Below are 26737 nucleotides of genomic sequence, written 5' to 3' on the forward strand. Positions count from 1 at the left end.
ACGTCTATTTGACATCTGACAGGAAACGTCCTATAGACGAATTGCAAATGAGCAAACACTCTAAAAAATACATCTTTCAGATGTAAACGCACATCAAATAGACGTCTCCATGATGTACGTGTGCAATCAGGGTATTAGCCCTGTTACAGTTTAAAACAATATCCTATAACATTTTAAATAGATAAAATTTTACCTTACATTTCTGACAATTTTGACCTTTTTCTCGACAGTTGTGAGTTCATATCTCTCAATTCGAACTTTATAATATTACATTATATTTAGATCACAATTCTGAGGGGGGAAAAGTCAGAATTTGAGATAAAAATTCAAAAAAGAGATGAATATCGAGTTTAAATTTCGCAATTCTGGTTTTCATGGGGAAGTCAAAATTGTGGGATAATTTTATTCTGTTATTCATTGTCTTCCATAAACTGGTGTCAGAACTGTCACTTTCTGCCATTAGGTAGGCTCCGCCCACAAACACATCATTGCTCTTTGTAAACACCCAAATGGTCTTCTCTACAAATTCTCTTGCTGTGACCGAGGCATTTTTAGACATTTACAGGTTTATTAGAGTGGTGGGCAAATGACCAGCCAATATGGGTTATGCTTTTGTTTTGTACTCGTTGTGCTTGTGGCATCTGGTTGGTAAGTTATAGATGTGTTTTGATGACTTCACTTCTTGCTGTTTTAGTGTTTTTCCACAAAAAAAGTTTCTCAGACGATGTTAAATCATTTATTTGAAGGGCCTGTTAATTTGATGGACTTCTACTACACTGTAAAAAAAAGAAAAGAATTATGGGTCTTGTAATTTTCTTTAAAACATAAAGGTAACATTTAAAAAATATTGTGTATATTTCATTCAGAAAATTGTGTTTCAGTGTTGTAGAAAATATTGAGAACATTTCACTAATAAAATCAAAAGATACATTTTCCTAATTTTTTGAAGGAAACTTTTTGAGAATCTTGAATTGAGGAACCGATAAAGCTAATAAAATGAAGGGGAAAAAGCTACCTATTTATTTACCTGTATAAATCTATTTATCTACCTATATTTACAGCATGCTTTGCACATGGCTGGAAATGGAGAGGAAATATTGAAATTAAGTGTTATTTTATGTGTTCTTGAGTAAAGGGAAACATCTGTTAATGTTTAATGTTCAGTTGTGTTTGACATTTGAAAAGTTTCTACTTTGTTGAAGTTTTGATCGTTACCATTGTGCAGAAGAGCAGGGCTTATGGTTAGGTTTTGAATAACTGTGTGTAATGATATTCTGAAATGTGTTGCTGTTCATTGAGCAAAAACATTGTTAAAATGCCAGTACAGTGTCATTCTGTGCTGTGCTAGCAGCATATAGTCTTTTAAATATGCAATATAACTCAGTCAAATATAAACAGGTTATTTACATTCACTCTAATTCACATACTTTTGAGCATCAACTTAAAATAAAAAAGCATATTTCACTAAAAATATAAAATTTATTGTGACATAGACTGAATAATTTAGGGGATTTTACATGATATATTTAGGCAGATTCCATGAAAGAATATTATGTGTAATATTGTTACCATCATTTTTTTAAGTAAATAGCAGTAACATTTTTACAGTGCAGAAATGTAGCAAAACAAAATGTTATCTTGTTTTAAAACATTGATCATTAATTACACAAATTGAAAGCAATGTTTCAATTTTTCAACATACAAACTAGCTAAGGTCATTTATAGCATTTCATTTTCTCAGTATAAAAATTAAATTAGTCCATGAGCCAATCACTGGCCAGCTGAGAAAGATTAAAGCAGTCTGATCCACAGATGATGTTTTATGTTTCACTTCTGTGTGTGTACATGGAAATGAGTGCAGAAGAAACATCACTTTAGAGGAACGAGTCAGTTTAGCACTGCTCACCTGCTTTTTCAGTTTAGTTCAGCACAAACTCATTGATCGACCATGTGCAGCATTTTTTTTTTTTTGTTTTTTTCTCCCATTATAATCAACAGTGGCATAGACCAGATATTTATTATAGACAGGGATGTATTATGGATTGGGGCTGAAGCCCAGGGGCTTCTGGATCAAACCGGATCTCTGACCATCACAAACACCAGAACCAATGACACTGGACTTTATCAACTAACAATTGCCAGCCGAGAGACCAGCTACATGAGTTTTAATCTCACAATCTATGGTAAGAGAATTACAGCATAATTTGCCCTTCATTTGCATTACATCTTTGTCATTTTAAAACATTTATTTTCTATTATTTTCAATATTCCTTAAATCCAAGTTATGATATCGACTGCTTTAATAACATTTTATAAATGCATCTAATATAAATATTGTCAGCACTGATCTGTGTGTGATTAAAAGTGACCCAATATTCTTCATCATCAGGAAGATCGTCAAGCTCAAATTGTGTGTCGTCCAGCTGTGCTGTGAACAATTCAACCGCCAATCAAACTGAGGATGCCAACATTACTGAACATCACTCAGGTACATCACTGGGTATATATGGGCACATCTGCTTGCATTTCTTGTGTGATTTCTTAGGAACAGAAAACTGGCTGCAGACAGAGAAGTTTGTGCGTCTCAAGAGATGTGTGTGTGTGTGTGTTTGTGCTTTATCCTGCACTACTCTAGAGAACATTAACGCTCAAGGCAAAAAATCATCATGGATAAAGAATCACACAGATTCCTGGGGAGCCATTTAAAGAGTCTAGAATTGCTTCTGTTAATTGTGCAATCCTAGCTTAAGCTTTTTGTCTAAGCAAGGAAACTGTGCATACAAACTGTGCCTTTCCAGTGGATGCTTGAGCTCTTAATAATAAAGCACAAAACCAGCACCTTCAAGTGTATATGGAAGAGCCATAAATTCAGTGTTTTTCTTTTCAGACTGCATCCACTGTTGTAGTTTCACTGAAGCTGTGATTCGATTGGTTGTCTCTGCTCTGGTGGGCGTGGCTACTGTTGCTGTGCTGGTTTATGACATCAGATCTACAAGAAGTGAGCTGATCAGAAAAGAAGAGACCAGACATCACCGTCAGACTCCTGGAGTCAAATCAGACCAACAGTGTGAATTGAGCAGAAGCTTTAGTTCCAGATATGTCCACATCTAAAGCAAAACACACATTGATGCTCTGCACCTTTCTTGTTCCTTGCACAGCCATTAACAGATCGTCTTTGCATTAGTTGGCCATTTTAATTGATCTATTAAATTAAATACATGGCTTTTACCATAATTAAGCAAAATAAATAATTAACAACACAAACGATAGCATCGTATAGGCTCGTGATTGACCTACATTTTTGGTGATACATTTTAATAAAGCTTTGGTTTTACAACAGGTTCTCTGTTCTCCTGTCCACTGTCCACATTCATAACGTCACAAAACAATATAGTTCAAACAGCAGTTGTGTGTGGACACGTGATTCACTGAATGCATGTGATACACTAGTAGCTCAGTTTGTGAGGTGAAGTGTTTGGTCTTTGGTCTCAGTTATTCACAACTGTGGTTTGATCTGATGGCTGGACAAACTGTATGTGAAAGATTCCAGCTTATAGAGGAATGAAGATCAATGAGGAAAATACAACCTGCTACTTAACATTCTCCTACATGTCCAAAACGGTTTTAATTTGCTTAAAGTCAGTCGGTCTGATTAATAGGATTTAAGCAAACTCTTATTCTTTTCCAATGATTCTAATGCACATGACGATGCTTTGGCTCCCCCTTATGACTGAATATGGAAACACATGAAGGAAGTGGCAAAGTGATGGTGAAAATGAAAGTGAAAGTGAACATCCACTGGACATGCAATGGGATTTAAAAGTCTGGGAATGCCTCTTCAGGTTCATGGAATGGAATGGTTGTACAAATAAATATATAGTCATTATAATAAAATGATGTACTACTATTACTATTACTATCTGTGTTTCTACTAGGTCATGAGGTAATTATTAATCAGATTTAAAAAAAATCAGACGAAGATTAATATCTTTAAATTTCAAGTGGACAATCGGATCGATCGGATCACAAGTGGACATTGCTAAATACAGGTGTTCTTGTCCACTGGATAACATATTTAACAGTCTTTATTTAATATAGCAGAAAACGGTAAAAAGTTTACAATATAAATAAAAAGGAAAGTAAAAATGCTGAGAGAATGTTAAATTAGATAAGTAGTTGGTTGATTTCTAAAATGCGCAGACTGTTAGCCCAAATCCAATTTTTGTGCACTTTATCCAGTGTGAATGGCTTAAAAAAAAAAAAAAAATACATGAAATGCAATTTTTACATATACGTTTCGACCTACATTTAAATGTGGTTTGAAATCCTATTCAAATCACATTTATCTAAAATAATGACATAATTATAATTGCATTACAAATTGCTGTGAATATGATAAGGAAGTATAAGCTCAGGTAAAGCTCAGCTAACATTAGCACACTTATCGGATAGCTAACTAAAAAACACTAAGATCGGAAGAATTTTTAAATTCACAATCTATGGCTTCGGTTATATACTAGTATATGAAACATATAAGTTAAAAGACATTAAAGGGACATTGTCTAGGAATTTCTCCCATCTAGCAGTGAAATTGTATAAGTGTAATTGTATTTCATAAAAAAACGGACAAACTTGTATTCATGAAAGATTTTAGTCCATAAAGCAATACAAATAGAGCATGGCACTATAAAAGTCAAATAAATATTTCAAGAACTGATCAAATTTAGGATATACCTTGACTGCTTTGCATAAAAACGTCTGCCAGATGCATTAATGTAAACATTCTCAAAATTTAACTCATAGATGGGCCATACGAGCTTCAAACAGACTTAAAAATTCTTTGAGGTCTTCAAAAAATGGTTTACCACAAACTATGAAGTAGGCGAAAAACATTATGTGTGACTTCAAAAAATAAAGTCATTGATGAAAGTGACTTCACTTCATCTGTTTCAGCACTAAACACTCCTACAAACAGAAACAGTTTCTCAGAGATTAAACTCATATAAAACTGCTGGTGATATTAGTGAACAGATCTATAGTTAGTAACTGAGATCAGTTTTATCTTTTAAACACAATTTGACTCATTCAGCTTTAAATGCAGAACCGTCTTTACATAGTAAAGAGAGAAAATCTGGATGAGGATGAGGTATACTTCTACATTAAACATTTTTGAAAACATTTATACAACGCTAATAATAATAATAAGTAATAATAATAAACTGATCGTTTTTGTTTGATTTCAACACAATCACAAATTGTGGAAAGAAAAACAGCATAATATATCTGATTAAAAAAATTGAAAGCACCCGTTTCCTCATACCCTTTTCATTGCGACACTTTATTTTATAATGTATTATAGCTCCAACAGTTAGAAGACTAAAACCACCATCATTTTCTCGACCTGTTTGATTTGATCCTTTATTTCACAGCAAAGTTTCCGATATCTTAAATATATCTCAACTGGATGCTTTAAAAGCGTATTTGTGTGCTCAAATGCTAGTGAAGAATACAAACGAGCAATTACATCTTCCAAAGTGACGCAAAACATCAATAAAGCAAAACATACATTGATGCTCTGCACCTTTCTTGTTCCTTGCGCGGCTATTAACAGATCGTCTTTGCATTATTAGACCATTTTAATTGACCTATTATATTAAATAGGCTACATGGCTTTAACCATAATTAAGCAAAATAATATTAACAAAACAAATAATGCCATCGAATGATCTTATAGGCTCGTGATTGATCTGCAATCTGCATTTTTGTAGACTTTTAATAAAGCTTTGGTTTTACAACAGGGTGTAGAGCTTTTGTTTCTCTGCTCTCCTGTCCACATATATAAGACCACAAAACAATATTGTTAAAACCGAAGTTAAGTGAGGACATGTGATTCACTGAATGCACGTGATACACTAGCCGCTCAGTTTGTGAGGCGAAGAGAAAAGCGTATATGTCTTTTTCAGCGTTCTGTGATGGTCGCCTAATTTATAGAATTGTTTCGATTTTTCTTTAGCTCTGCGCTTGATCTGACTCCAATTACAAATGGTTATCAAATTTAGATCGAGAATAAACACTCTCTCTCCTCTCTCCATAGCTGGTGTGTGGTGATCGCACTGGCGCCTTTGTACTGTGGCTGCCGTCGCATCATCCAAGTGGATGCTACACACTGGTGGTGGTTCAGGAGATTCCCCCTGATATGCTTGTAAAGTGCTTTGGGTGTACAGTACATTTGAAAGCGCTATATAAATACCTCATTCATTCATTCATTCATATAAACAATGGGATAAGTTTGGACAAAGGCTGTGTTCTGTGCTCTTTCTTTGAGATCTCTCTATAGGGTGTGTTTTATTATTATTATTATTATTTTGTTTTTATTGGGGGCCAAGCACCGAAGGTGCGGAGGCACCTATTGTGTCTGTTCCGGTTCTTATTCTTCTTCTTCTTCCTTCTTCTTCTTCTTCCGACTGGGTGTCTAAGGCAGCCCATAGAACCGCTTGCGGGAAAGTTGTGAAATTTGGCACACTGATAAAGGACAGTCTGAAAAGGCAATAGAGCAAATTTGGCGTCTCAAAATCAATCCCTCTAGCGCCACCACCTGTCCAAAGTTTCACTCATATTAAGTCTAAAAACTTTTGAACCATAATGGGTAGAAACAAAATTTCCTCTGATTCCTGAGCTCGTGCCGATTCGATTGCATTCCATGACGTCATTTTATGTCATACAAATATGTCCGCCATTTTGAATTGTCTAAGAAACCTACTTTTGCGAACTCGTCCTAGACGGTTTGTCCGATTTGCACCAAAATTGAACCAGATCATCTCCAGGCAGTGCTGACAAAAAGTTATGGAATTCAAGTTGATTCGTCACACCGTTCTCGAATACCGCACAAATTAATTTTACGTAGTGCTTGCAAGAACAGACATAAGGCTGTATCTCCGCAACACTTTATCCTATTCAGACCAAACGTGGTCCATGTCATCACAAGCATGACCTGAGGCTACATGCTGCGTTTCGGCGCAGCGCCACCTACTGGTCCGGAGATACAGAAAATGGCTATTTTTGCTTATAACTTCTGAACGGTTTGTCCAAAAATCATAAAAGTGGTCTCGTTAGATTCAGGGCATCAGGTCGAGTCGAGCGATATCCAATTTTCCCAGGTCGGCCATTTTGGCTGTCGGCCATTTAGAATTATGTGCTAAAATGCTGTATTTTCTGAACGCATGAATGAATTGTTACGAAACTCGGTATGGGTCATCAGTACAATGCCCTGAAGGAGTCTGAGAAGTTTCGAAACAGTGCCACCGAGTGGTAAAATTTATTTTTCAAATGCTTATAACTCTGGTTGTGGTTGACTTATTTTCACGGGAGTCATCTCGTTAGGTTCCTGAATCCTTGCCGAGTCCACAGATACCAAACCTGCTAGGTTTTGCCTTACGGTTTGTGTAGCGTTGTAATTTAGTGCTTAAAAAACATTTGCCGATATCTTTGAAACCTTAAGTCCGATCGAGACGAAACCACCGTCAGAAGTTTGGAACCATATCTGGTTAACCATTTATTGAAGCTCAAATGCCAAAATATTGATAGTAAGGGGTAGTAAAATTCAATCAAAGTCACGTGTCAGTCATTTTTGACATGTTTTTTCATATAAATGTCTATAACTACGAAGCGAATTGATATATTTTCACCAAATTAGGCACACACCTGTATGGGCTCATTCTGAGGACACATGAAAAAAATTGTGGGATTTTGCCTCTTGGTGGCGCTATAATAGAACAAAACATGGATTTCCCATTGACTTCAATACAGTTTTGTGATGTAAAATGCTATACTTATCAAATGCATAGCTGTAACATTATGAAAGTCAGAATTTGCCACCAGCAAAATCCCCTGAAGGTACTCAAAAGATTTCGAGACAGCGCCACCTGTTGGTCAAAAGTTATAATAAAATGTAAAAAAAATGCTAATAACTTTTGAATAAATCTGCCTATTAAAATGTCACTGATCTTAATAGATTCCTTGGGTCACTCTGAGAACATAGATACCAAGTTTGCCGTATTTGGCTGAACTTCCTGTCCGCCATCTTGATTTTTATTCAATACCTACTTTTTCAAACTCCTCCTAGACCGTTTGTCCAATTTTCACCAAAATCGAATCGTATCATCTCCAGACTGTGCCGACTAAAAGTTATGGATTTCGTGCCGATAGACAAAACCGTTTTTGTATACCGCAGCATCAAAGTTGAGGCATGCTGCCAAAATTACTATTCAGGCTTTATCTATGCAATGCTTTCACATTTTGACACCAAACTTTGTATGTGTCATTGTCACCTCACTCTGATCACATCAGTTTTGTAACTGCGCCGCCTATTGGTCGAAAGTGATAATCCATTAAATCATATTTTTAGTTACTGTATGTGATTTTTCAGCCATTTTGCCTAAATTCATCTTAAAATTTCTTTAACACCTCATACTCACATTCTCGTGCTGGCTCCTGTTACAACAACAGGATCAAATTTGCATCACAATTGTAAAACACACCTCTGCTCCTTGCTGTAGTTGGTCTGAAACTCCCAGCCATGTTGGCATGTCTTGTCGGCTGCTTTTGCGCTTGGCCCCGGTAATTGCTGCTTGCAGCTATATTTATTATTTATTTTGTGTGTTTTATTATTATTATTATTTTGCAATGGATGTGTAAGGGTGGATTTCCTGCAGGGGTTCAGGCTGTAAGACTGCCGAATGACTAAAGAAATGTTGTCAGCAAGATGGTAGAAAACTGGACATTTCTTGTCTATTACCACCCACTGCTACTTATACTAACGACGGAAATAAGGAGAGAGAGAAAAGAGGAGGTTGTAAAACTGGTAAAACTGGAAGAACTGTAAGAGAGGGCTACACTCTGAGAAAACAAAGACGCAAGTCTCACTTCAGAATCATTCTAATCTTCATCTCTTTCGCTCAACCCCCACTCCCTCCCACTCGTGGTGAGATCTCCCAAACTCACACAAGAATCTAAATGGTTTAATGTGAATGATTATCATCGAGTTTTATACATGTTTGGTATTATTTCAAATGTCTCAGTGCGACTGGTACAAATGTCTCATTCCCAAAGAAGTAAACCAAAAGGTAATAAAATTCTTAAGAGTTTAGAAATATCTTGCACACAGAAGGGTGTGTCTTTGAGTTAACACCTTCGACCATTTGACTTGAAGGGGGTGGATTGGAATCCACTGCTGCTTCAATGTATATGTAATGATTGATTATAATTAAGGTATTAATGAATATTTTTCCTTCTAAATATCAAATGAATTGAATGACTTCTCTGGAGATTTTACTTTATTTATATAAGTTACCAGTGTGATTACTGAAATGTTCTTTTCATGTATTCTTTAATGTCTGTATTTGATATCTGAATGCAGTGCTTGCTTATTTAACACAGCTTCCAGAAATGAAATAGGGACTTGTTTTGTGTTTGAGAAAGGTCTTCAATGTGTTAAAACATATAGGGGTCATTGAAGCCAATAGTTTAAGGGGCCATTTCTTTGTTAAAGCCTTTCTTTCCAGTTAGACTAAAGTTTAGCTATCCTTGAGAGAAAGAACGCATTATCTTGATGTTTTGAGAGGACTCTCCTGTTTATAGTTAGAGCCTGGCCAAATCCAACCTTGGAAAAGCTGTGTGTCGGTGTGTGTGTTAGTCTTCTTGGTTACAGATTAAAGAACCACTGGCATTATTGGAGATTGACTGAGTTGTTGTTCTGGACATGCTGGCGCCCAGCAACCCAAATCTGCGACCTGGAAGTTCATGACGTGCCTAACTTCAGCTGCATAATCGATGGAGATATGCTTCAGTCTATCTGTATATGTGTGGAAAATTACTGTGTTTATCTATTTCATAGCCAATGAGAATCATTCATCCTGTAAGCAATGACGTAGCTTAGACCTTGGAAATCGTATAACTGCTGTGATCTTTGTAACTGTAAGCGGGGCGGCCTACGAACTCCTGTGCGAGTATTGAAGCTGACTTCTGCTGATGAAACTGCAAACTATCTTCAGTAAATATTTTCTTTAATTTTTTATAATTCTGACTCTGGGTCTTCATTCTTCATATCTGGTTCTGGGTCTTTAACTGTATACCCCTTACAGACTGAATGCAAATTTCCACTGCTAGCAAATGGTTACCTGCAGGTAAAACTCCACTGTGAACCCATGAGGTCAGGGTATATAATGAAACGCAACAAGAGCTCAGGGCTTTTTCTGTACCTCAGATCAGCCCGTGAATGCTGAGAGCGGCCGAGACTCTAAGCATTCATGTATTTCCTAATGTCGGGTTTGCATCTTTTCTCTTTATTCCAGAGCATTTGATGTTATTGTATTGATTATATTTGAAGTGATTATGAAATTGGCATGATACATTAACCTGACATGATAAATTATTACATTTGATTATTCTAATTGACTTTGACATTATTTTCATTCAAGAGTTAGAATAGTAAAACATTCGCTCACACTTAATGATGCACAGATATCATTAAAACCTTTTAATTTATGGAGTCAGATGAAATAATGAGTTTATAAATATGAGAAAATGTGTTCCATTTAATCTTGAATGCTGCGAAAAAGGAAAGACTTGTAACACGCATAGCCCTTCACCCGCTGATCAGAAGACCCTCATTGGCCTGTTCCAGCACGGCTTTACAGGTAAAGAAAGAGAGACCCAAGAAAGAGACTCAGAGAATCAAAGAGAGCCAGAGCATAAAAGAGAAAGAGCAACAGTTACAATCTTCTTTAACCTTTCCCTGACCATGTGACTAAAACCCAAATGTGAGACATTCAAACTGACCAATCAGATAATAACAACTTCCCCCATTGTACTAAAGGTGTGACAATTCATAGACCCCCCTTTGTCCACCCAGTTTGGCCTACAGGCCTTGATCACTATCAGCCCCTCTGTGCCTTTATGAACTCCAAATGGTCCTTGTGGTAGAAAGAGGGGGTGGAAAACAATAAAAACAAATGTCTTTGTTCATTTTCAAATTTCTTGGATTATTTTCAATCCTACAGAAGTGAATCAATCAAAACTAACTTTAGCTTGACAAAAACTTTATTCTAGTGCTGCTGTAAAGCCAAAACAATCTCTGTTACTGTAAAGCTGCTTTGAAACTATTGTTAAAAGCGCTATAAAAATAAAGGTGACTTAAATCATCTAGAAGTTGGTTGGCCCTTAATTCCTACAAGACACACACACAAGAATTGAGGAAAGACGACAAAGAGATGGCGAGAGATTAACTAGTCATACAAACAAAATTAAATAAAAAGACGGGACCGAGATATAAGGACTTTAAAAAGACAAGTAAGAAAATTATAGACAAATAAAACACAGACAATGAGAACTGAAATTGAAATGCCAGACAAGAAGAACAAAAACATATAAATCTGTATATACAGACATATATAGTAGAGAGGCAAAACAAGAGAAAAGTCACAAAGTGGATGATCAACAAGAGGGGGAGACAGACAAAAGTGAGAAAAATGGTGTTGTGGCAAAAATTAACAAACCATCATATCACTGCGTAAGAGACACTCTGAAACCAAACTGTCTTTACTAAAAGTATTTATTCTTGCAAGAAGAAATCAGTCACCACACAGAAGTAAAGCTGTAAAGTGAGTGAGACAAGATTAGGAAGGGCTGAACAGTCTTTATAACATTTTCCAAGGTTACAGGCTGTGTCTTTTCTTGAGGCAGGCTGCCAAATAAGGAATGCACTTGTTTCATGTGCTCTTTATTGTCACTGACTGACAAGAGCACCCTGAATTTAGCTGCACCCTAACCTCTAGGACCCAAAGGCCTTGTTCAGCTGTTCCTAAGGTGTTTAACTCTGCACGTTCACAGATACAAATATATCTCTTGTTCAAACATCACTCCAAGTGAGAAGAAAAACATATTGCATTCCCTTGCAATGTCTATTACTGATCAATGAATATAAAAATTTCCACTACAATGGAAACATGAAGAATATTAATAGAAGAAATGTGGTGGGGAACTTATTCTGAGGGGCTAAGCCCCTTTTCTTTTCTGACCCTAGCAACACCCCGGTAGTAAACAATAAAGCTAAGCCCCTTATCTCTTCTGACACTAGCAACAGCTATTCCAGTGCTGATGTTTGGTAATTGTAGCACCATGGATAATTTGAAAGTGTCATGCGTCCTGAGTGTAGATAGCGAATGGTTAACTTTGAGGATTGTGTCTCTGTAGTTGTCTTTCAGCAGTTCTTCAGCAGTGAGATTACTGTCTGTAGGAGTATCTTAGTATCTACTGTTAGTCATGGGCTCATCACAGAAGAAATCATTCCGTCTTCTTCCAGCATACAGGTTCATGTCTCGATTTCATAAAAGCAGAAATCTGTTGTTGAGTTCGATTGCTGATGATGTCAGAGTGATTGACACTGGTGAGCGGGTCTTTTCTCATCAAACTGAACTCGTGGCCTCCTGCACGCCCTCTATCAGGGGATGAGTCTCTGATTCATTCACCCGTTTTTCTATGGAAGAAAATACACAGACAATCACAGACATTAAAAAAAGAGAAAGCATCCATTTTGTTGCATATAGCCTACATTAACATATGGATGAAGTTGCAGCTATTCTCGAGAGTTTGCCTAAACAAGCTGAAAACAAAAAATAAAACAAAATAAATAGAACAAATCTAATATTTTTACAATATGAATCACTCTCTTTTTCCTTGAAAAAATAATAGAGTATAGGATACTGAGACTTCATTCATCTTCCTTTTGCTTTAGAATATACAAAAAAATTATTAATGAATGAAGACTTACATTTTTTGCTCTGATCCTCACTAGAACAATCTTTAGGACTATTTTTGTGGTGTTTTGACAGTTTTAGCTATTGACAAACTGGCTCACTGAACATGAGCTGCTCCTTTTGGGGTTTATTTTGTTCAATGACCAGCTGACTACATTTTACCTTACTTAATATGTAAAGAACAGACACTGAGGAAATAATTGCACTTTTTTCACTAAATGTACAATAAGACTGTAAATTTACAGTGTAAACAACAAGTTTTATCTGACCAATCAAACAGAGAAACTAGTGGGAAAAAATCCACTGACATTATCACTGGATATACAGGGGGCCAGTGGTTAAAATGTTTCTTTGCAAAAAATGTTTTTGAATTCTTAAAAAAAAAAAAATGATAACGATATGTTTTGCAAAATTAAAGAAGCCATTGAGCATCGTCGAAAGGTTAAAAGGAATTGGATTGGATTAAACCAGCCAATAGCATGCCAGGTTGATAAGCCAGTTTGTGATTGGTCCCCACAGATTTATAACGGAAGTAGGAGAAATAAATTAGGAGAAGTACAGGTTTCTAGCCTGAGCTGCTGGGCGAAATCAAATCGCCGGCAGATCACCTGGGTTTCCCCAGTCTACTTGTATATATCAATACATAGTTGTTATAATAAATGTTGTTCTACTCACTATTGACCATCACATTGAATCTCCTGAATGTGGCCTGTCCTGTGTTGATGATCTGTAGTTTAAAATGTCCCGAGTCTGTTTTTTTTATGTTTGTGATGTTCAGAGATCCAGTCTGATGATCCAGCTCCAGTCTGCCTCTGAAACTCTCACTAATAGTCATTTCTAATTCCTTTTTAACAACGAGATGGTCTTCAGGTCCAAACGTCCACAGCATCAGATCCCCTTCCTGTATTTCAACACCAGTCGGGAGACTGACAGGATCTCCCTCCGTCACTGGTAATGTCCTCACTTCATGTCACAGCAGCACGCAGAAACAGAGAAATACAGAAAAACAAGTGATTGAATGAATTTTGTTTTCCGTTTCAACATCACATACATTTAAAGTTATTTGAGTAAAAATATACAGAATATTTATTATACAAAATGTCCCCCTCTACATTTTTTTATAGCAAGCTAACGAGTAACGGCACTGAATGGCTTTCATGAGGTAAGTGTTATAACTTTTTCCACAGTTCAAACACTGATTCGCCAATTACATGAGACAGGATTCATTTTGAACCGTTTGTATTCAACAGAACTTTTGATGTCCATTTATTTTTATTTTGTGCTCTTTAACTAGTAGTAAAGAGGACGAGATGATCGGTTCATGCCCACTCCACGCTGCAGCTTGAACTACAAGGATCTGTCACACCAGATTAAAGAGCACAAAACCAGAGTTATTATTTGAATTAAAATGACACAATTTGAAAGGTGACAAAGCATTTCTTGCAATTATTGGATGAGAGGCCCGATTCAAATATTGTTTATTGAAGCCTTGCTCACTAATCAACTGAAAACAGCAGTCTAAACAACTGTCAAAATTGTTGTTCAATCATTAACAGCATGGAAGAGTTGATACTTACCACTGACATTAACAATGAATCTCTTGTATTTGTTTTTTCTGCCGCTGCTGATCTTTAGTTTATAGAGTCCAGAGTGAATGGTTCTGATGTTATTGATAGTGAGATTCCCATTTCTCTCATCCAGTATGAGTTTGCTTATGAATCTCCCATCAGCACCTGGCAATGTCCTTCTGTTCCCTCCATTGATTTCAGCAATGAGATTGTCTTCAGCTTCATAGCACCACTGTATCGTATCCGTACCCTGTATTTGAGTAAGACCGGTTTGTAGAGTGACAGATTTCCCCTCCGTCACGGTCTCTTCCTTCTCTTCACATGTCACAGCAACACACGGAAACAGAGAACAGAAATGTGTTCATGAGTGTGCAGGAGGACATCTCAATTACTGTGCATTCATTCATACAAACCACACCATAAATGGCTCTTGCTGAATTTCAAGTTTTCTATGTGAGGTACAGAGTGAAAATATAATTTGCTTTTCTGTGCTTTGCTATGACATATATATCAACAAATGCCATTGAATGTCAAGGATGTTAAAGCTGCCACAGCACATCAGAAGGGGAAACGGTTACTATTTATTTTAAAGTGTCTTTGTAAAGTGTCTAATATTTATGAACTACATGAATAGGGTTAGGGTTTGGTTTGGGGTTAGTTGCATACAATTATGCAGAATTTATAGTTATTACAACTACATGTAAAATAAAGGTGTCACCAGGGAACATTATCAGTGACCAATGTTAGTATGTTTGTTACTCAGGGTTATCATTAGGCTTTAGAAGACATGGAATTAGGCATGAATTGTTTGGACAACAGTGCATTTATGGTACTTTTTAGAGCTTGAACATTGTGGTCACCACTGTATGTAAAAGAGCAGCGTAAACAACAGCATGTTTAAAACAACGCTACTCGAGGAAATTATGGCTAAATGTTCATTTTTGAGTGAAATAGTAGCCTATTTGGAATGGGTTGCAACACTACCGAAAAGTTTTAATTATGTACATGCATGTATTTTGGTAAACAAATCATGTTGGTCAAATTCATTTTCAATTCAATCCCTTACCCCAGCTCCACCTCATTTCACTTTAAGCATCTGAATTCAAAAAGGGCAAAAATGTTAGTTTAATGGAGACACTTTTGTTGAATGCCATAGTCAAAAGTCAGGCTTTGATGGGATGCACAAAAGGAATGATGGATCCTTGTTGAATTAAACTGAAATAAGATTATGTGCTGTGAATTATTCGGAAATTCACTGAATAACACAAATCTCAATAATACAATAATTACTGTAAAAACAAGTTATTCAAAATAAGGACTAAAATGTATACCAAATCTCTGTAATCCTGATCCTGGACCCACTGTCCTGGAGAGTTCAGCTCCAACCCAAACAAACCACAACTGAACCAGCTAATCAATGTGTTCAGGATCACTTAAAGGGTAACTAAACCCTAAACCAACTTTTTTTAGTTAATGATCTGTAAGAATGGGGCTTTATCAGTGATGTTCATTAATTCAAGTAACTTTTTTGACATTTGGGTATAAAGTGTTTTAATTCTACAATATACGGTGTAAAAACGTCTGAGTGCTGCCCTCTTCAGGTTGAACGGTGGCTACTGCAGTTGAATTTTCCTATTGGATGTTTGCGGTGGTTCATGACGTAAGCGGTGACAGGTGACGTAAGCAGGTTCCAGCTCACCACGCCCTTGGTACAAGCTACCACGCCCTTGGCAGTATAAAAACCATCTTGTTTCATCAAAATCACTGTAGTGAGTCAGGAGTTGGAATTGAGAGTATTGAAAACGATCAGGATAGAGTATTTTAGCATCTATTTAGCATAGCATTTATATAGTTATTTAGATTATTTTGTGTAGCCTAGGTAGTTAATTAGCATAGTTGTTAGTGTAGTATTGTTAGAAGCATAGTTAGTTAGTAGCATATTATTGCATCAGTTAGGATAGCTTCAAGTTAGCGTGGATTTATCTGTATTTAGTACAGTGGTCAGGATGGTACGTAGGTGTAGTGTTGCTGGTTGCAACAGCACTGCTGGACTGCATAGCTTTCCAGCAGACTTGGAAATTAGGCGCCAGTGGTTGCATACACTTGGCCTGGAAGACCGCGAGTTCCCGCCTAGAGCTGGAGTGTGCAAACTGCATTTTACGCGGGATTGCTTCACCAACACATTAGCGGTGGAAATGGGCTTCTCCACACAGCTCGCGCTGAAAAGCGACGCAGAGCCAAACACTGCTCTTCCAAATGGCTGTACCAGAAAAACTGTGTGCTCAGTTTATTCGGCCCGACAAGGAGGAAGCAGTGAGCAGACACAGGTCAAGGTTCTTTAAAAACACATGAGGTTATACCCACTCTGCCAGCTTGGACACACCTGTCTGTCATCTACAACATTTAAGAAAAATGGTTTGCACTTTTTTTTTTTTTTTGGTGGGAGTCCAGTGTGTAAGTGCTACTGATTCAAATTTAGACTAAAGAGGGCAGAAATAGGTTGGTACATATTCTTTTTTTTCTTTAAATTGTGTAGTGTAACTCCAGTAAAATAAATGCTCCTTTATAAATCATTTTTATTTTATTTTTATATTTATTTATATAAAATTTTACCTTTCTGCCTGGAACTAACCTGTTTTTAACTGTCTCTTCCATCTCACTATATAACTGGATGTAAGTGTCAAATACAGCTTGTAACACATAGGAGTTTAGTGCTACTCAAAGCATGGATGTGCTGTTACACAGCCTACCCCACCAATCTGGTCACACCTGTGTACTACCTACAACATGAGAATGTTTATTACTACTTTGTTAGGATGATTTATTTAATATTTGGTATGTGGAGGTTGTGTGTTTTTTCAGGGTCCGTACAAGGTGCTTAAAATGCTTGAAGTAGGCCTACTTGAAATTGACTTCAATTATTGAAAGACAATATATGTGAAATTAGTGTTTAATTTTATTGATAAAGCAAAATTATATCTTTATCAGATAGGCTGAAGCTTTAGAACCATTTTGCATGGCTATGAGTGCGATATTGTTCATAAATATCCAATTATATGATACAGCTTTCAATCATATTCATGAGGTGGAAAATCTGTTCGAATGCGATATCTTTGTCATAGTAACCTTTCAATGGTTAAAGTTTCCACAGTCATTGCACCTGCTGCACTTTATTTTGTACTTTTATTTTGTTTAATTTGTTTATTTCTGTTTACCTATTTATCTGTATGAACCCTGGTTTTGTGTATAGTACTTATTAAATTAATTAACTGGACTTAACACTCTGGTTGTGTCATATTTCATAGCTATACCTTGTGTATCTCCCTACAACAGACATTCTCTACCAGGGACAGTGAGCTGCATTGCCCACAGGTGTACCTGTTGAGACAGAATCATTTGTAATTGTAGAGGGACACTTGAAATATCTGTTTTTCGCTTAATTATTAACACTACATCATACCAAAATTAACCTAAATGCATGGGTTTTAAATTTTTGATAGTTCCGTTAGCATTTGCTATTAGCATTAGCCTAATTTAACCATAATGCTAATGTTTTACCACTAAGACACTGCATGGCTGCTTTCTAGAAGGTGGAGGAGAAAAGTCATCGACTTCAAATTACAGCTCTGTTGCAAAGCTACTTGCGTCACTCCAGTCGCTCTCCATTTTAACGAGTCTGACAGCAGCTGTCAATTAATCCGTCACTGTGGGTCTCAGCCCCCCCGCTCAGCCCCGAACTCGGTTCGTCCCCTCTATCTCTGCTGGGCTCTGCCCACTTTTCCAGCATTTTTCAAATATTTCCAGTGGGTGGAGTCAGGCTCTGACCAGGGGTTTAGTTACCCTTTAAAAATCAGATGCTTCTCAAACGAAAGGCTCCATCCTATTGAGGCTGAGTCTTTAGTCCTTCAGAAGCTTGTATGCTAGACTTCTCCTCAGCATTAAACGCTAGAGACGGTCTAGTAAGGCTACATCACAAAGACCTGTCCAAATACTCAGACTTGTGGTCTGTTCGGTTGACAGCTTGTCTGCTTACACAACATATTTCCAGAGTTTGGCCAAGTGTTGAAGTGGGCGTGAAGATCGCAAGTGTTTAAAGATTCTTGTTTACTCAGTGTGACACACTTAATCACTTAATTTACAAACTACATATCATCTCTGTAACAATAAAATGTGCAACACTTTATGTTTCACAATCTAATTAAATGTTCCTGAACGTGATGAATGACAGGTTACGCTGAGCCTCAATGACCGCTCCGAAGTAATATTATGGGATAGTGTGAACCACATGCGGTTTTCAAATAAGCCTGAAGTGTGTGTTTAATTAGGGTTGAAGCTAAACTGTGCAGACCAGTGCCCCCAACCATACCCCAGTTTTAGAAAGTTTGCAGGAGATGCAAATCCTGTTTGAAGTATATAATACTGACCTATTTGCTTTTTTAATTTAGAGATCCTCCAGCAGTAGTAAATCAAAGCAGCCATGAACAGCAGAACAGGAACTAAAACACCAAAACATATTCCTGCAATAGCACCCAAAGAAAGACCTGGATCTAGGACAGTGAAAGATAGTGAAAGTGTCAGTCAATGTGATGATCTAAAATGACTTAAATGCTAATAATAATACTGTATGCCATTACATTGAAAGACTAGCTCTCTCAGTTACTCACAGTTACTCACCATTGACAGAAAGAAGGAATCGCTGTGAGCTCTCACTGCCTCTGATCTGTAGTTGATAAAGTCCAGTGTCTGTGATTCTAGTGTTTGTGATGGACAGAGATCCAGTTTGATCCAGTTTCAGTCTGTCTCTGAATCTCTCATCAGCATCGTTTAATGAGGTCTCTTTAGTTTCTACATCAATTTTAGCCAGGAGAATTCCTTTATCTCCAAATCTCCACAGCATCAGAGCATCTTTGTGCATTTCAGCATCAGTGTGTAGAGTGACAGACTCTCCCTCTGTAACTGACACTGACGTTAACTTCAGTCCATCTAACTCACCAACCACACCTGCAAATCAAGCAGAAAAGTGTTTCACAACATTTCACAAATTTTGAACGAGTTAGTCGGTTAGGATTATGAAATCCTGCTTGTGTGGAAACTCTCACTCCTTTTGAAATATTTTTAAAAATTCATGACATGTATCACTTTATTCTCTAAAACCTATTTAGTTTGAATTCAATTTCAGTGCATTCAAACAATAAACATTATTTTATGTTTTGGGTACCTTAACGCCTCAGAACGCAACTGTCCGCACAAATTAATAGACTAAGAAAACTATTTAATATGGTGTTTTAATAAGAAAAGAAAATACTATGTTAATTAGGGCCCAAGCCCTGAAATGGCGAAGGCCCTATTGTTTTCCTAAGGATTATTTTTTGGGCCCAAGCCCTGAAAGGGCGCAGGACCCTATTGTTTTCTTTAGGATTATTTGTTATTATTATTTATTAGGGCCCAAGCCCTGAAAGTGTTATAACTTCTGCATAACTGATCTTGATGAAACTTCAGCCGTGTGTTCGTGGTAAGATGGATGTAACTATTGTGAGTCAAAGTTATAGCGCCACCAACTGGCAGCAGAAAGTGAGCCACTTTCAAAATGGTTTTGACAAAAGTGGGGAGGTTAGTTTTACCTACAGTAAGAAAACTCAGTACATATATTGTGCTCTTCGAGCCAGACAACTTTCTAATTTACAGTCATTAGCTCCGACCAATAGCAAGTCAGATATTTTGGTTTGAATGTGGATTTTTTGGATATTTCAGACTCTGAGTTTTTAGCTACTCCTCCTAGGTGGTTTATTTTATTCACACCAAACTTTTTCAACATGATGAAAATACATTAACGATGCTAAATTGTGAACGGATATTGAATATCTTAAACAGTTTCGCTATGGTGAGGGATTAAAGGCATGTCAAAAAGTAAAGGTATATACAATAATAGGTATATTGTGCCATCTAGTGTTTTATACTATGTATAAATGTGGTTGGATAAATCTTTTTTCGCTGTTAAAAAATGTTTTAAACTGCAAACATTTCCATTTATTACACACTGCATTTCCATGTATATTTAAACATGGTCAAAATCGACTTTCTGTCACAGTTAGGATTTTTTTTAAAAATGTTCTCTGTCTCTGTCTGTCCTTCCCCTCCTCCTCGCTCCATCAGTCTCACTGTCTCTGTGTTCGTGTGTTCGTGTGTGTGTGTGTGTGTGTGTGTGTGTGTGTGTGTGTGTGTGTGTGTGTGTGTGTGTGTGTGTGTGTGTGTGTGTGTGTGTGTGTGTGTGTGTGTGTGTGTGTGTGTGTGTGTGTGTGTGTGTGTGTGTGTGTGTGTCTGTTACAGTGACGAGTTTAACCCTTGATAAAGTTTAAGGCCATATCTTTTTTTTATTACAAAATATCCATATAACCTATATTTTAAATGTATTGTTTGCTTTAAATTCAATTAAGATTGTATGTTTGGTAATTGAACCTGAATGAATTTAAAATTAATGTGCTATATTTGAGATGAATATATTTGTTTTCCTTAAAATTTTAACTAACTTAAAACTTAACTAACCTGTATGTGTGTGTGTGTGTTTTATTTTTCTTACAAATATTTGGTTGTCCCACTTGACCCAAAAACAGTAAATAACAGCAGTGAATTTAACACTTTGAAATGTTAGATTCAAAGAAAGATTTTTTAAAATTACATTTTTTTAAACCTTTATTTGTCTTTGACCCACATGTGTCATATTTAAATGTGTGGTTTGAAATCATGAAATCTGAATAATCATAAATACTAACACAGGGTAAATATAAATAGTGTGAAACATGAAAAAATAACCCAGGGTTTAAAATGACCATATTATTAACACATGATTATTGTTATAATGAAAGCCTTGAGATACTCACCATTGACAGTAACATTAAATATCTTTGTCGTAGTCTTTTCTCTAGCGATGGTAAGTTTATATTGTCCCGAGTGTTTGATTCTGGTGTTTTTGATGGTGAGAGATCCAGTCTTTTGATCCATCTGTAATCTGCCACTGAATCTCACATCATCAGTGAAATAAACTGGAGTCAAGTCGCCCTTTCTCGTTATTTGTGATATGAAAGATTTTTTTGGTCCAAACATCCACAGTACCATATCATCGTTCAGTATTTCAGAAAGATTAGTGTGTAGAGTGACATAATCTCCCTCCATCACTGACACAGGCTCAGATTCATCCGTATCTGTACCAGACACACCTGGAAATCAGACAGAACAAGTTTTACTGAAACTGTAATATGCTGAAAAGTTACTTTAAGTGTTTTCTGAGGTTTAATTCATGGGGCCATTTCAGTTCATACAATTACTAATCAATTTAAATAATTATTAAATATTCATACGTTGTCAAATACTTTAAAATGTTATCTATTGCATTAATTAATATGTCTAGTAAATTAATATGATGTTAAAAATCTAAATGTTAACGCTGTTAAAATGGGTGTATCTGATTGGTCGCGTGTTCTCGTTATCAGGGAACTCTCGTGATTCACTTCATTCTCAGTAAAGCATCTCACCAGAGCCCATCTACGGGAGTAAGGGGAGGCTGCAGACCTGGAGCCGGCAGATATACGCCCCTGGCAGTTTTACGCCCCTGACAGTTTTACGCCCCTGGCAGTTTTACGCCCCTGGCAGTTTTACGCCCCTGACAGTTTTACGCCCCTGGCAGTTTTACGCCCCTGACAGTTTTACGCCCCTGTTGTTCCTGATGCGTCCAGTAGGGGGAGGCTGTACAGCGACACAAATTGAGTTATGTTAGTAAATAATCTTCTTTTGTTTTTTAATTAATACATTTATTTATTTTGTATTGCAAATGAAAGGATACAAGACAATCACAGTGAGAAAGAGAAATTTTACATTTTGTCAATATAAAAAATTAAAGGTGCTTTACATCAGACTCAATGATATTATTTATTTTAGAAACCTTTGAGTTTAAAGGTTTTGAAATTTTCTTAAAAGAAGAAAAAAGGGACTTTATATCAGAGGAGAATATTCTTAAATCAGGATCATTGAATGGTTCTGTCTTTATAAGGATGAATCTTGCCCAGAAGACAAAGTAATAATACCGTATAATCAAGATTTTTATCGTTAGAATGAAAATCTGACAAAAAATTATAGATTCTGTTTTTTGTGTGTTAAATAATCTGCTAAAGTTATTGTTGTTTAGCAATGATGCAACATTTATCATTTATAAACAATTAGCTTGGTATAGGTAGCCTATCAATTCATTTCTATATCAATGGATGGGTCTATTATTTATTTCGAGAGACAAAAAGTACTTGACGGTCAGGTTTATGTTCTATCTGGCTTAAACTCAGCTATACCACGTGTAGGTTTAGTTGCCCCTAGTCTTCTCTACTCACTTTAAAATGCATTTTCTTTTTAATTTTCTTTTGTTGCCTGTCTTTAGCTTGTGTGAGATGGCCTCTTCTGGTAAGACCCTGTTTACTCCTTACATTAAAACATACTCCACATGGTTTCTGGGGGCAACATTACAGTAGATATTGGAAATATCTGAACTTGTTTTTTTACAGTCTATGATGTGAACACACAAAAGACACATTTATAATAGGCATGTATACATGTATGTAAATCTCTCTCTAAGTAAAGAGTTGAACTGCACACTCACTCAAATATTTTGATTATTTCCAACATCATTTTTTAAAATAGCTTACTGGTCGGGACTAAAATGTAGGGTATGTGCACTTAATGTGGGTTTTATCATACTCTGTCTTTACCAAATTCTTTTTAACTTGCATCTCATAAAGGTGTGTTTGCTTTAGCTATAAGAAAATGAAAATCTATCTCTAAACTTATAAACACTCATTATTTTTTTATGACTTACAAAATAAACAACTTACAGAGACATACATGCACATGGTTTTAATGTCATTTTCAATTTTCTCTGAACAGTCCATCATTGGTGGCCAAAAGAAATCAAAGTGGCTTGAGACTTTTTTCACTATTGTTCCATCAATAAGTGCTTGTGCCGCTGTACTTTGAAGATCAGGAGCAAATTGATGCAATCCACACACACACACACACACACACACACACACACACACACACACAAACGATAAAATCACCATGGATGTCCTTTTAAAAAATAGTTAAAGAAGAGGGGTAAACCATAGGGGAGTCATCATAATTCATAAATGGTGTCAATAAAAAAAAATTGTGAATAACAGTATTGTGTCTTTCTTTTAAATGGCCCTTGGAATTTTAGAAAAGGGATGAATTGTGTTTGTCTTCATAAAATGCTGTGTAGGATACTGTTTTGTAGCTGTACAAAACATAACGAACAACAGAGAATGGTACTACAGCTAATCAAGGATCCATATAATTACACGGTACTGTACGTCTAATGGGCTACATTTGGTTAATATCTGAATGTAACTATAAATTCACAACAACATATTGCACTCAGTCTTCCATATAAAAACCTATGGTGAATAGGCCTATAACTGCATTAGGTCTTTTAACATAGTTGATCCAACTGTGTATTTTTAAATTTTCAATTCACAAAAACACATAGTCTTCTGTAGGCTGAGTGAAGAGAGTGAAGCCCAACTGAATAGCTAAAGACATTTTAATCCGTGCAGATCTAAACTGTAACGTTTATATTTAAATGAACAAAAAACAAACAAAAAAATGTCTATGTACAGGTTATTCATGTGTAAGAGTCGATTTATGTTATTTTGAAGTAAATTCCCCTACTGGACGCATCAGGAACAACAGGGGCGTAAAACTGTCAGGGGCGTAAAACTGTCAGGGGCGTATATCTGCCGGCTCCAGGTCTGCAGCCTCCCCATATACCCCTTTTCCACCAACAAGAACCGGGTGCTGGTTCAGAGCCAGAGCCAAAGCTGGTTCAGAGTGGGTTCGACTGACGAGCTTAATAAGAACCGATTTGCCTTTCCACCGGCTAGAGAGCCACAACAGAGCCAGATCTTACGTCACTGTATACGTCTCATGTTGCCCAGCAACGCTAGTGCGGTAGCGCCAAACAGTACGCCAGGCTTGTTCGAGATGCATCGGCTTCTCGCAGATCGATCTCCGCATGACATCAAAGCACTGCGATAGCGTTCTAAAAGCACAAGGAGTCGTATGTTCTCCAAACACTCCCGCAGCTCGGATCGGTCCGCGCCGCTCCGATGCATCTCGAACAAGCCATCAACAATAACGGACGTTGCAATACTATGGATGCTCATGGGTTTACAAAATACATCGGAGTCCAACGCGTTTGTGCAGCTCGCCGTAACTTACATAGACGGATATTTATAATCGAGCTGCTATTAGCTCGACTAGCTGCTATTTAAAAATGGCGGTCACAAGTTTCTATTCGTCTTGTTGGTCACGGTAACCCCGCCCCCAGCCCCTGACGCAAGTGGTTCTTACTTGGCTCTGTTCTAGACCAGCAATGATTTGGTGCTACTTAAGAACCACTTTTCCTGGTTCGGAGCTGGTGCTTTGCGTGTGGAAAACCAAAGAACCGAATTGAAACTAGGCTCTGGCTCCGAACCAGCACCAGCTCTGCCTTGGTGGAAAAGGGGTAATATAGATCTACGGAGAGCCTTGGCACTTCCTATTAGCCCCATTGTATCATCTTGGTTGCAGTTCCATTAGAATTCCACTGGAGGTGATCGCGGGCGAGTGCATAATGAATGGGAGTCTATGGAGCTAGACGGCTAAATGTATCCCTTTCCCCTTCTTGGAGACGTCATCACATTTTTGAACGGATTTTTAGAACAGATAAGTGAACTTAAAAATGCAATTTTCAGCTGAGTGTATTATCTTAACATAGGTCTTGGATTAGGCTACCTTTTTTAAATTGTGACGGGAGAAACTAATAAAAAATGTTAGACCATACACACCCAAGCTAAACATTAACAACATAAATGTACTTGAGAAGCAAAACACTGTAGTCTATTTAAGACTTGTTTTCATAGACATCTGTAGGCCTATGAAACAAAAAAAAATGCATTATTCTCTGAAAGTCTTATAGCCTAATGCGTCATGTTGCTTCACTAATAGACTTGTAAGTAGGTAAAGGTAAAGGTATACTTTTTTAGGTAAACTTGTAAAGGTAAAGTTAGTCTTATATTCGCACATTCGCGGACTTATTCCGCGTTCAATATCTCGTGAGCTGAATATTGTTAATACACAAATAACATTGTTCTAATATTTAAATTTTCCTCAAAACGAGCTTTCCTTCGGTTTTGCACTTTGCAGACGGTCCCTTCTCAGCAGCCTGCGCATAGAGATCACTGCATTTTGTCCACTGCGATGGAAAGCTCGTTTTGAGGAAAATTAGGTTGTAGCTGCTGGTGTTATACGTGTAGTTATGTGTTAGGGGTTATTTGTGTAGTAACAACGTTTAGTTCACGAGTTATTGAACGCGGAAGTCTGCGAATGTCCGAATATAAAACCAACTTTACTTCTCAAACTAGCCTAAAATCATCCCGTCTCAGGATAAAAATAGCTACTCATCAAGTTAGGATTTTTTTCAGTATGTTATCTCTATTGGGTTTGTTAGTTCTTCTGTCATCACTATAAATTTTGAAATCATTATAAAAACTTGTCTATGATGACTATAAAATAAATCGAAACCGTAAGGAAATCGAGATTCAAAACTTACCGTACATAAATAATAATAAGAGCAACATGTTCCACGTGTGTTTGTAGAGATGTAACGAATCTGACTTGAATAAATATGATCAATGAGATTTCTGTATATTGGTTCCGCTGAATCTCCGGTGTTTGTCGTCCTAAAGCTGTAGCAAGACAGACTGACAAGCCTGAAAACTAAACTAAAAACACGGTCACAAAAAAACTAGACTCCAAGTTTCGACTCTACGACTCTAGACTTTTCTCAACGTTGTGAATGACGTTTAAAGAAGACCCAGTATAATGTTATCCCTAAAAGAAAACACAGCAAATGTCAGGTGAGCAGAGCAGGGCGTGGACATGCAGCCCTACTGGAGTTCCATTTCAGTCGATAACGTCGGACGTAGTCGACGTCAGCTGAATGGGGATAGGTATGGCGGGTGGATTGTGCCGTTTCAGACATGCCTTACAGTCCCTCCGAATCGAAATAAACTAATATCCCGGTGTACATTTTACTCCAGTAACTCCGACAGTTAACTGAACTGAGACATGTTGGTGCTGAGAGAAGTGATGAGCACGAGCAGCTGATACTGCGCATGCGCGTACTACCGAACCCACAGGTAGTAGGTAGGCCTACCCATAGATATCATATAGAGACTAGATGCCCTATTGGCCGCTGGAAACCGAGAAATCCGGCCGCCATCTTGAATCGGTCGTATTCCTAGTTTCGTTGCGTGG

The 26737-nt window shown here is 37.0% G+C and overlaps 2 protein-coding genes across 2 annotated transcripts in view; one reads left to right on the plus strand and one right to left on the minus strand.

Annotated features, from left to right (window-relative positions):
* Positions 1-2070: 2070 nt before the first annotated feature.
* Positions 2071-26737, plus strand: part of LOC143735480 (uncharacterized) — a 59673-nt gene continuing 35006 nt past the window's right edge. The window contains exon 1 of the mRNA XM_077225681.1: positions 2071-2183. Within this exon, the coding sequence (XP_077081796.1) occupies positions 2159-2183 (25 nt within the window). The 5' untranslated portion in view covers positions 2071-2158. The remainder of the gene's footprint in view (positions 2184-26737) is intronic.
* Positions 11591-26609, minus strand: LOC143735430 (uncharacterized). Its single transcript, XM_077225587.1, has 7 exons — positions 26031-26609; positions 21259-21594; positions 19055-19381; positions 18805-18927; positions 14390-14695; positions 13488-13775; positions 11591-12532 (listed from the first exon to the last, which is right to left on the minus strand). Exons 1-7 carry the CDS (start codon positions 26056-26058, stop codon positions 12462-12464), a joined length of 1479 nt encoding a protein of 492 aa, XP_077081702.1. The 5' UTR covers positions 26059-26609; the 3' UTR covers positions 11591-12461.

This window comes from Siphateles boraxobius, unplaced genomic scaffold (genome assembly GCF_051911475.1).
Source record: "Siphateles boraxobius isolate OS27281-9 unplaced genomic scaffold, OSU_SipBor_1 13, whole genome shotgun sequence".
Taxonomy (NCBI): Eukaryota; Metazoa; Chordata; class Actinopteri; order Cypriniformes; family Leuciscidae; genus Siphateles; species Siphateles boraxobius.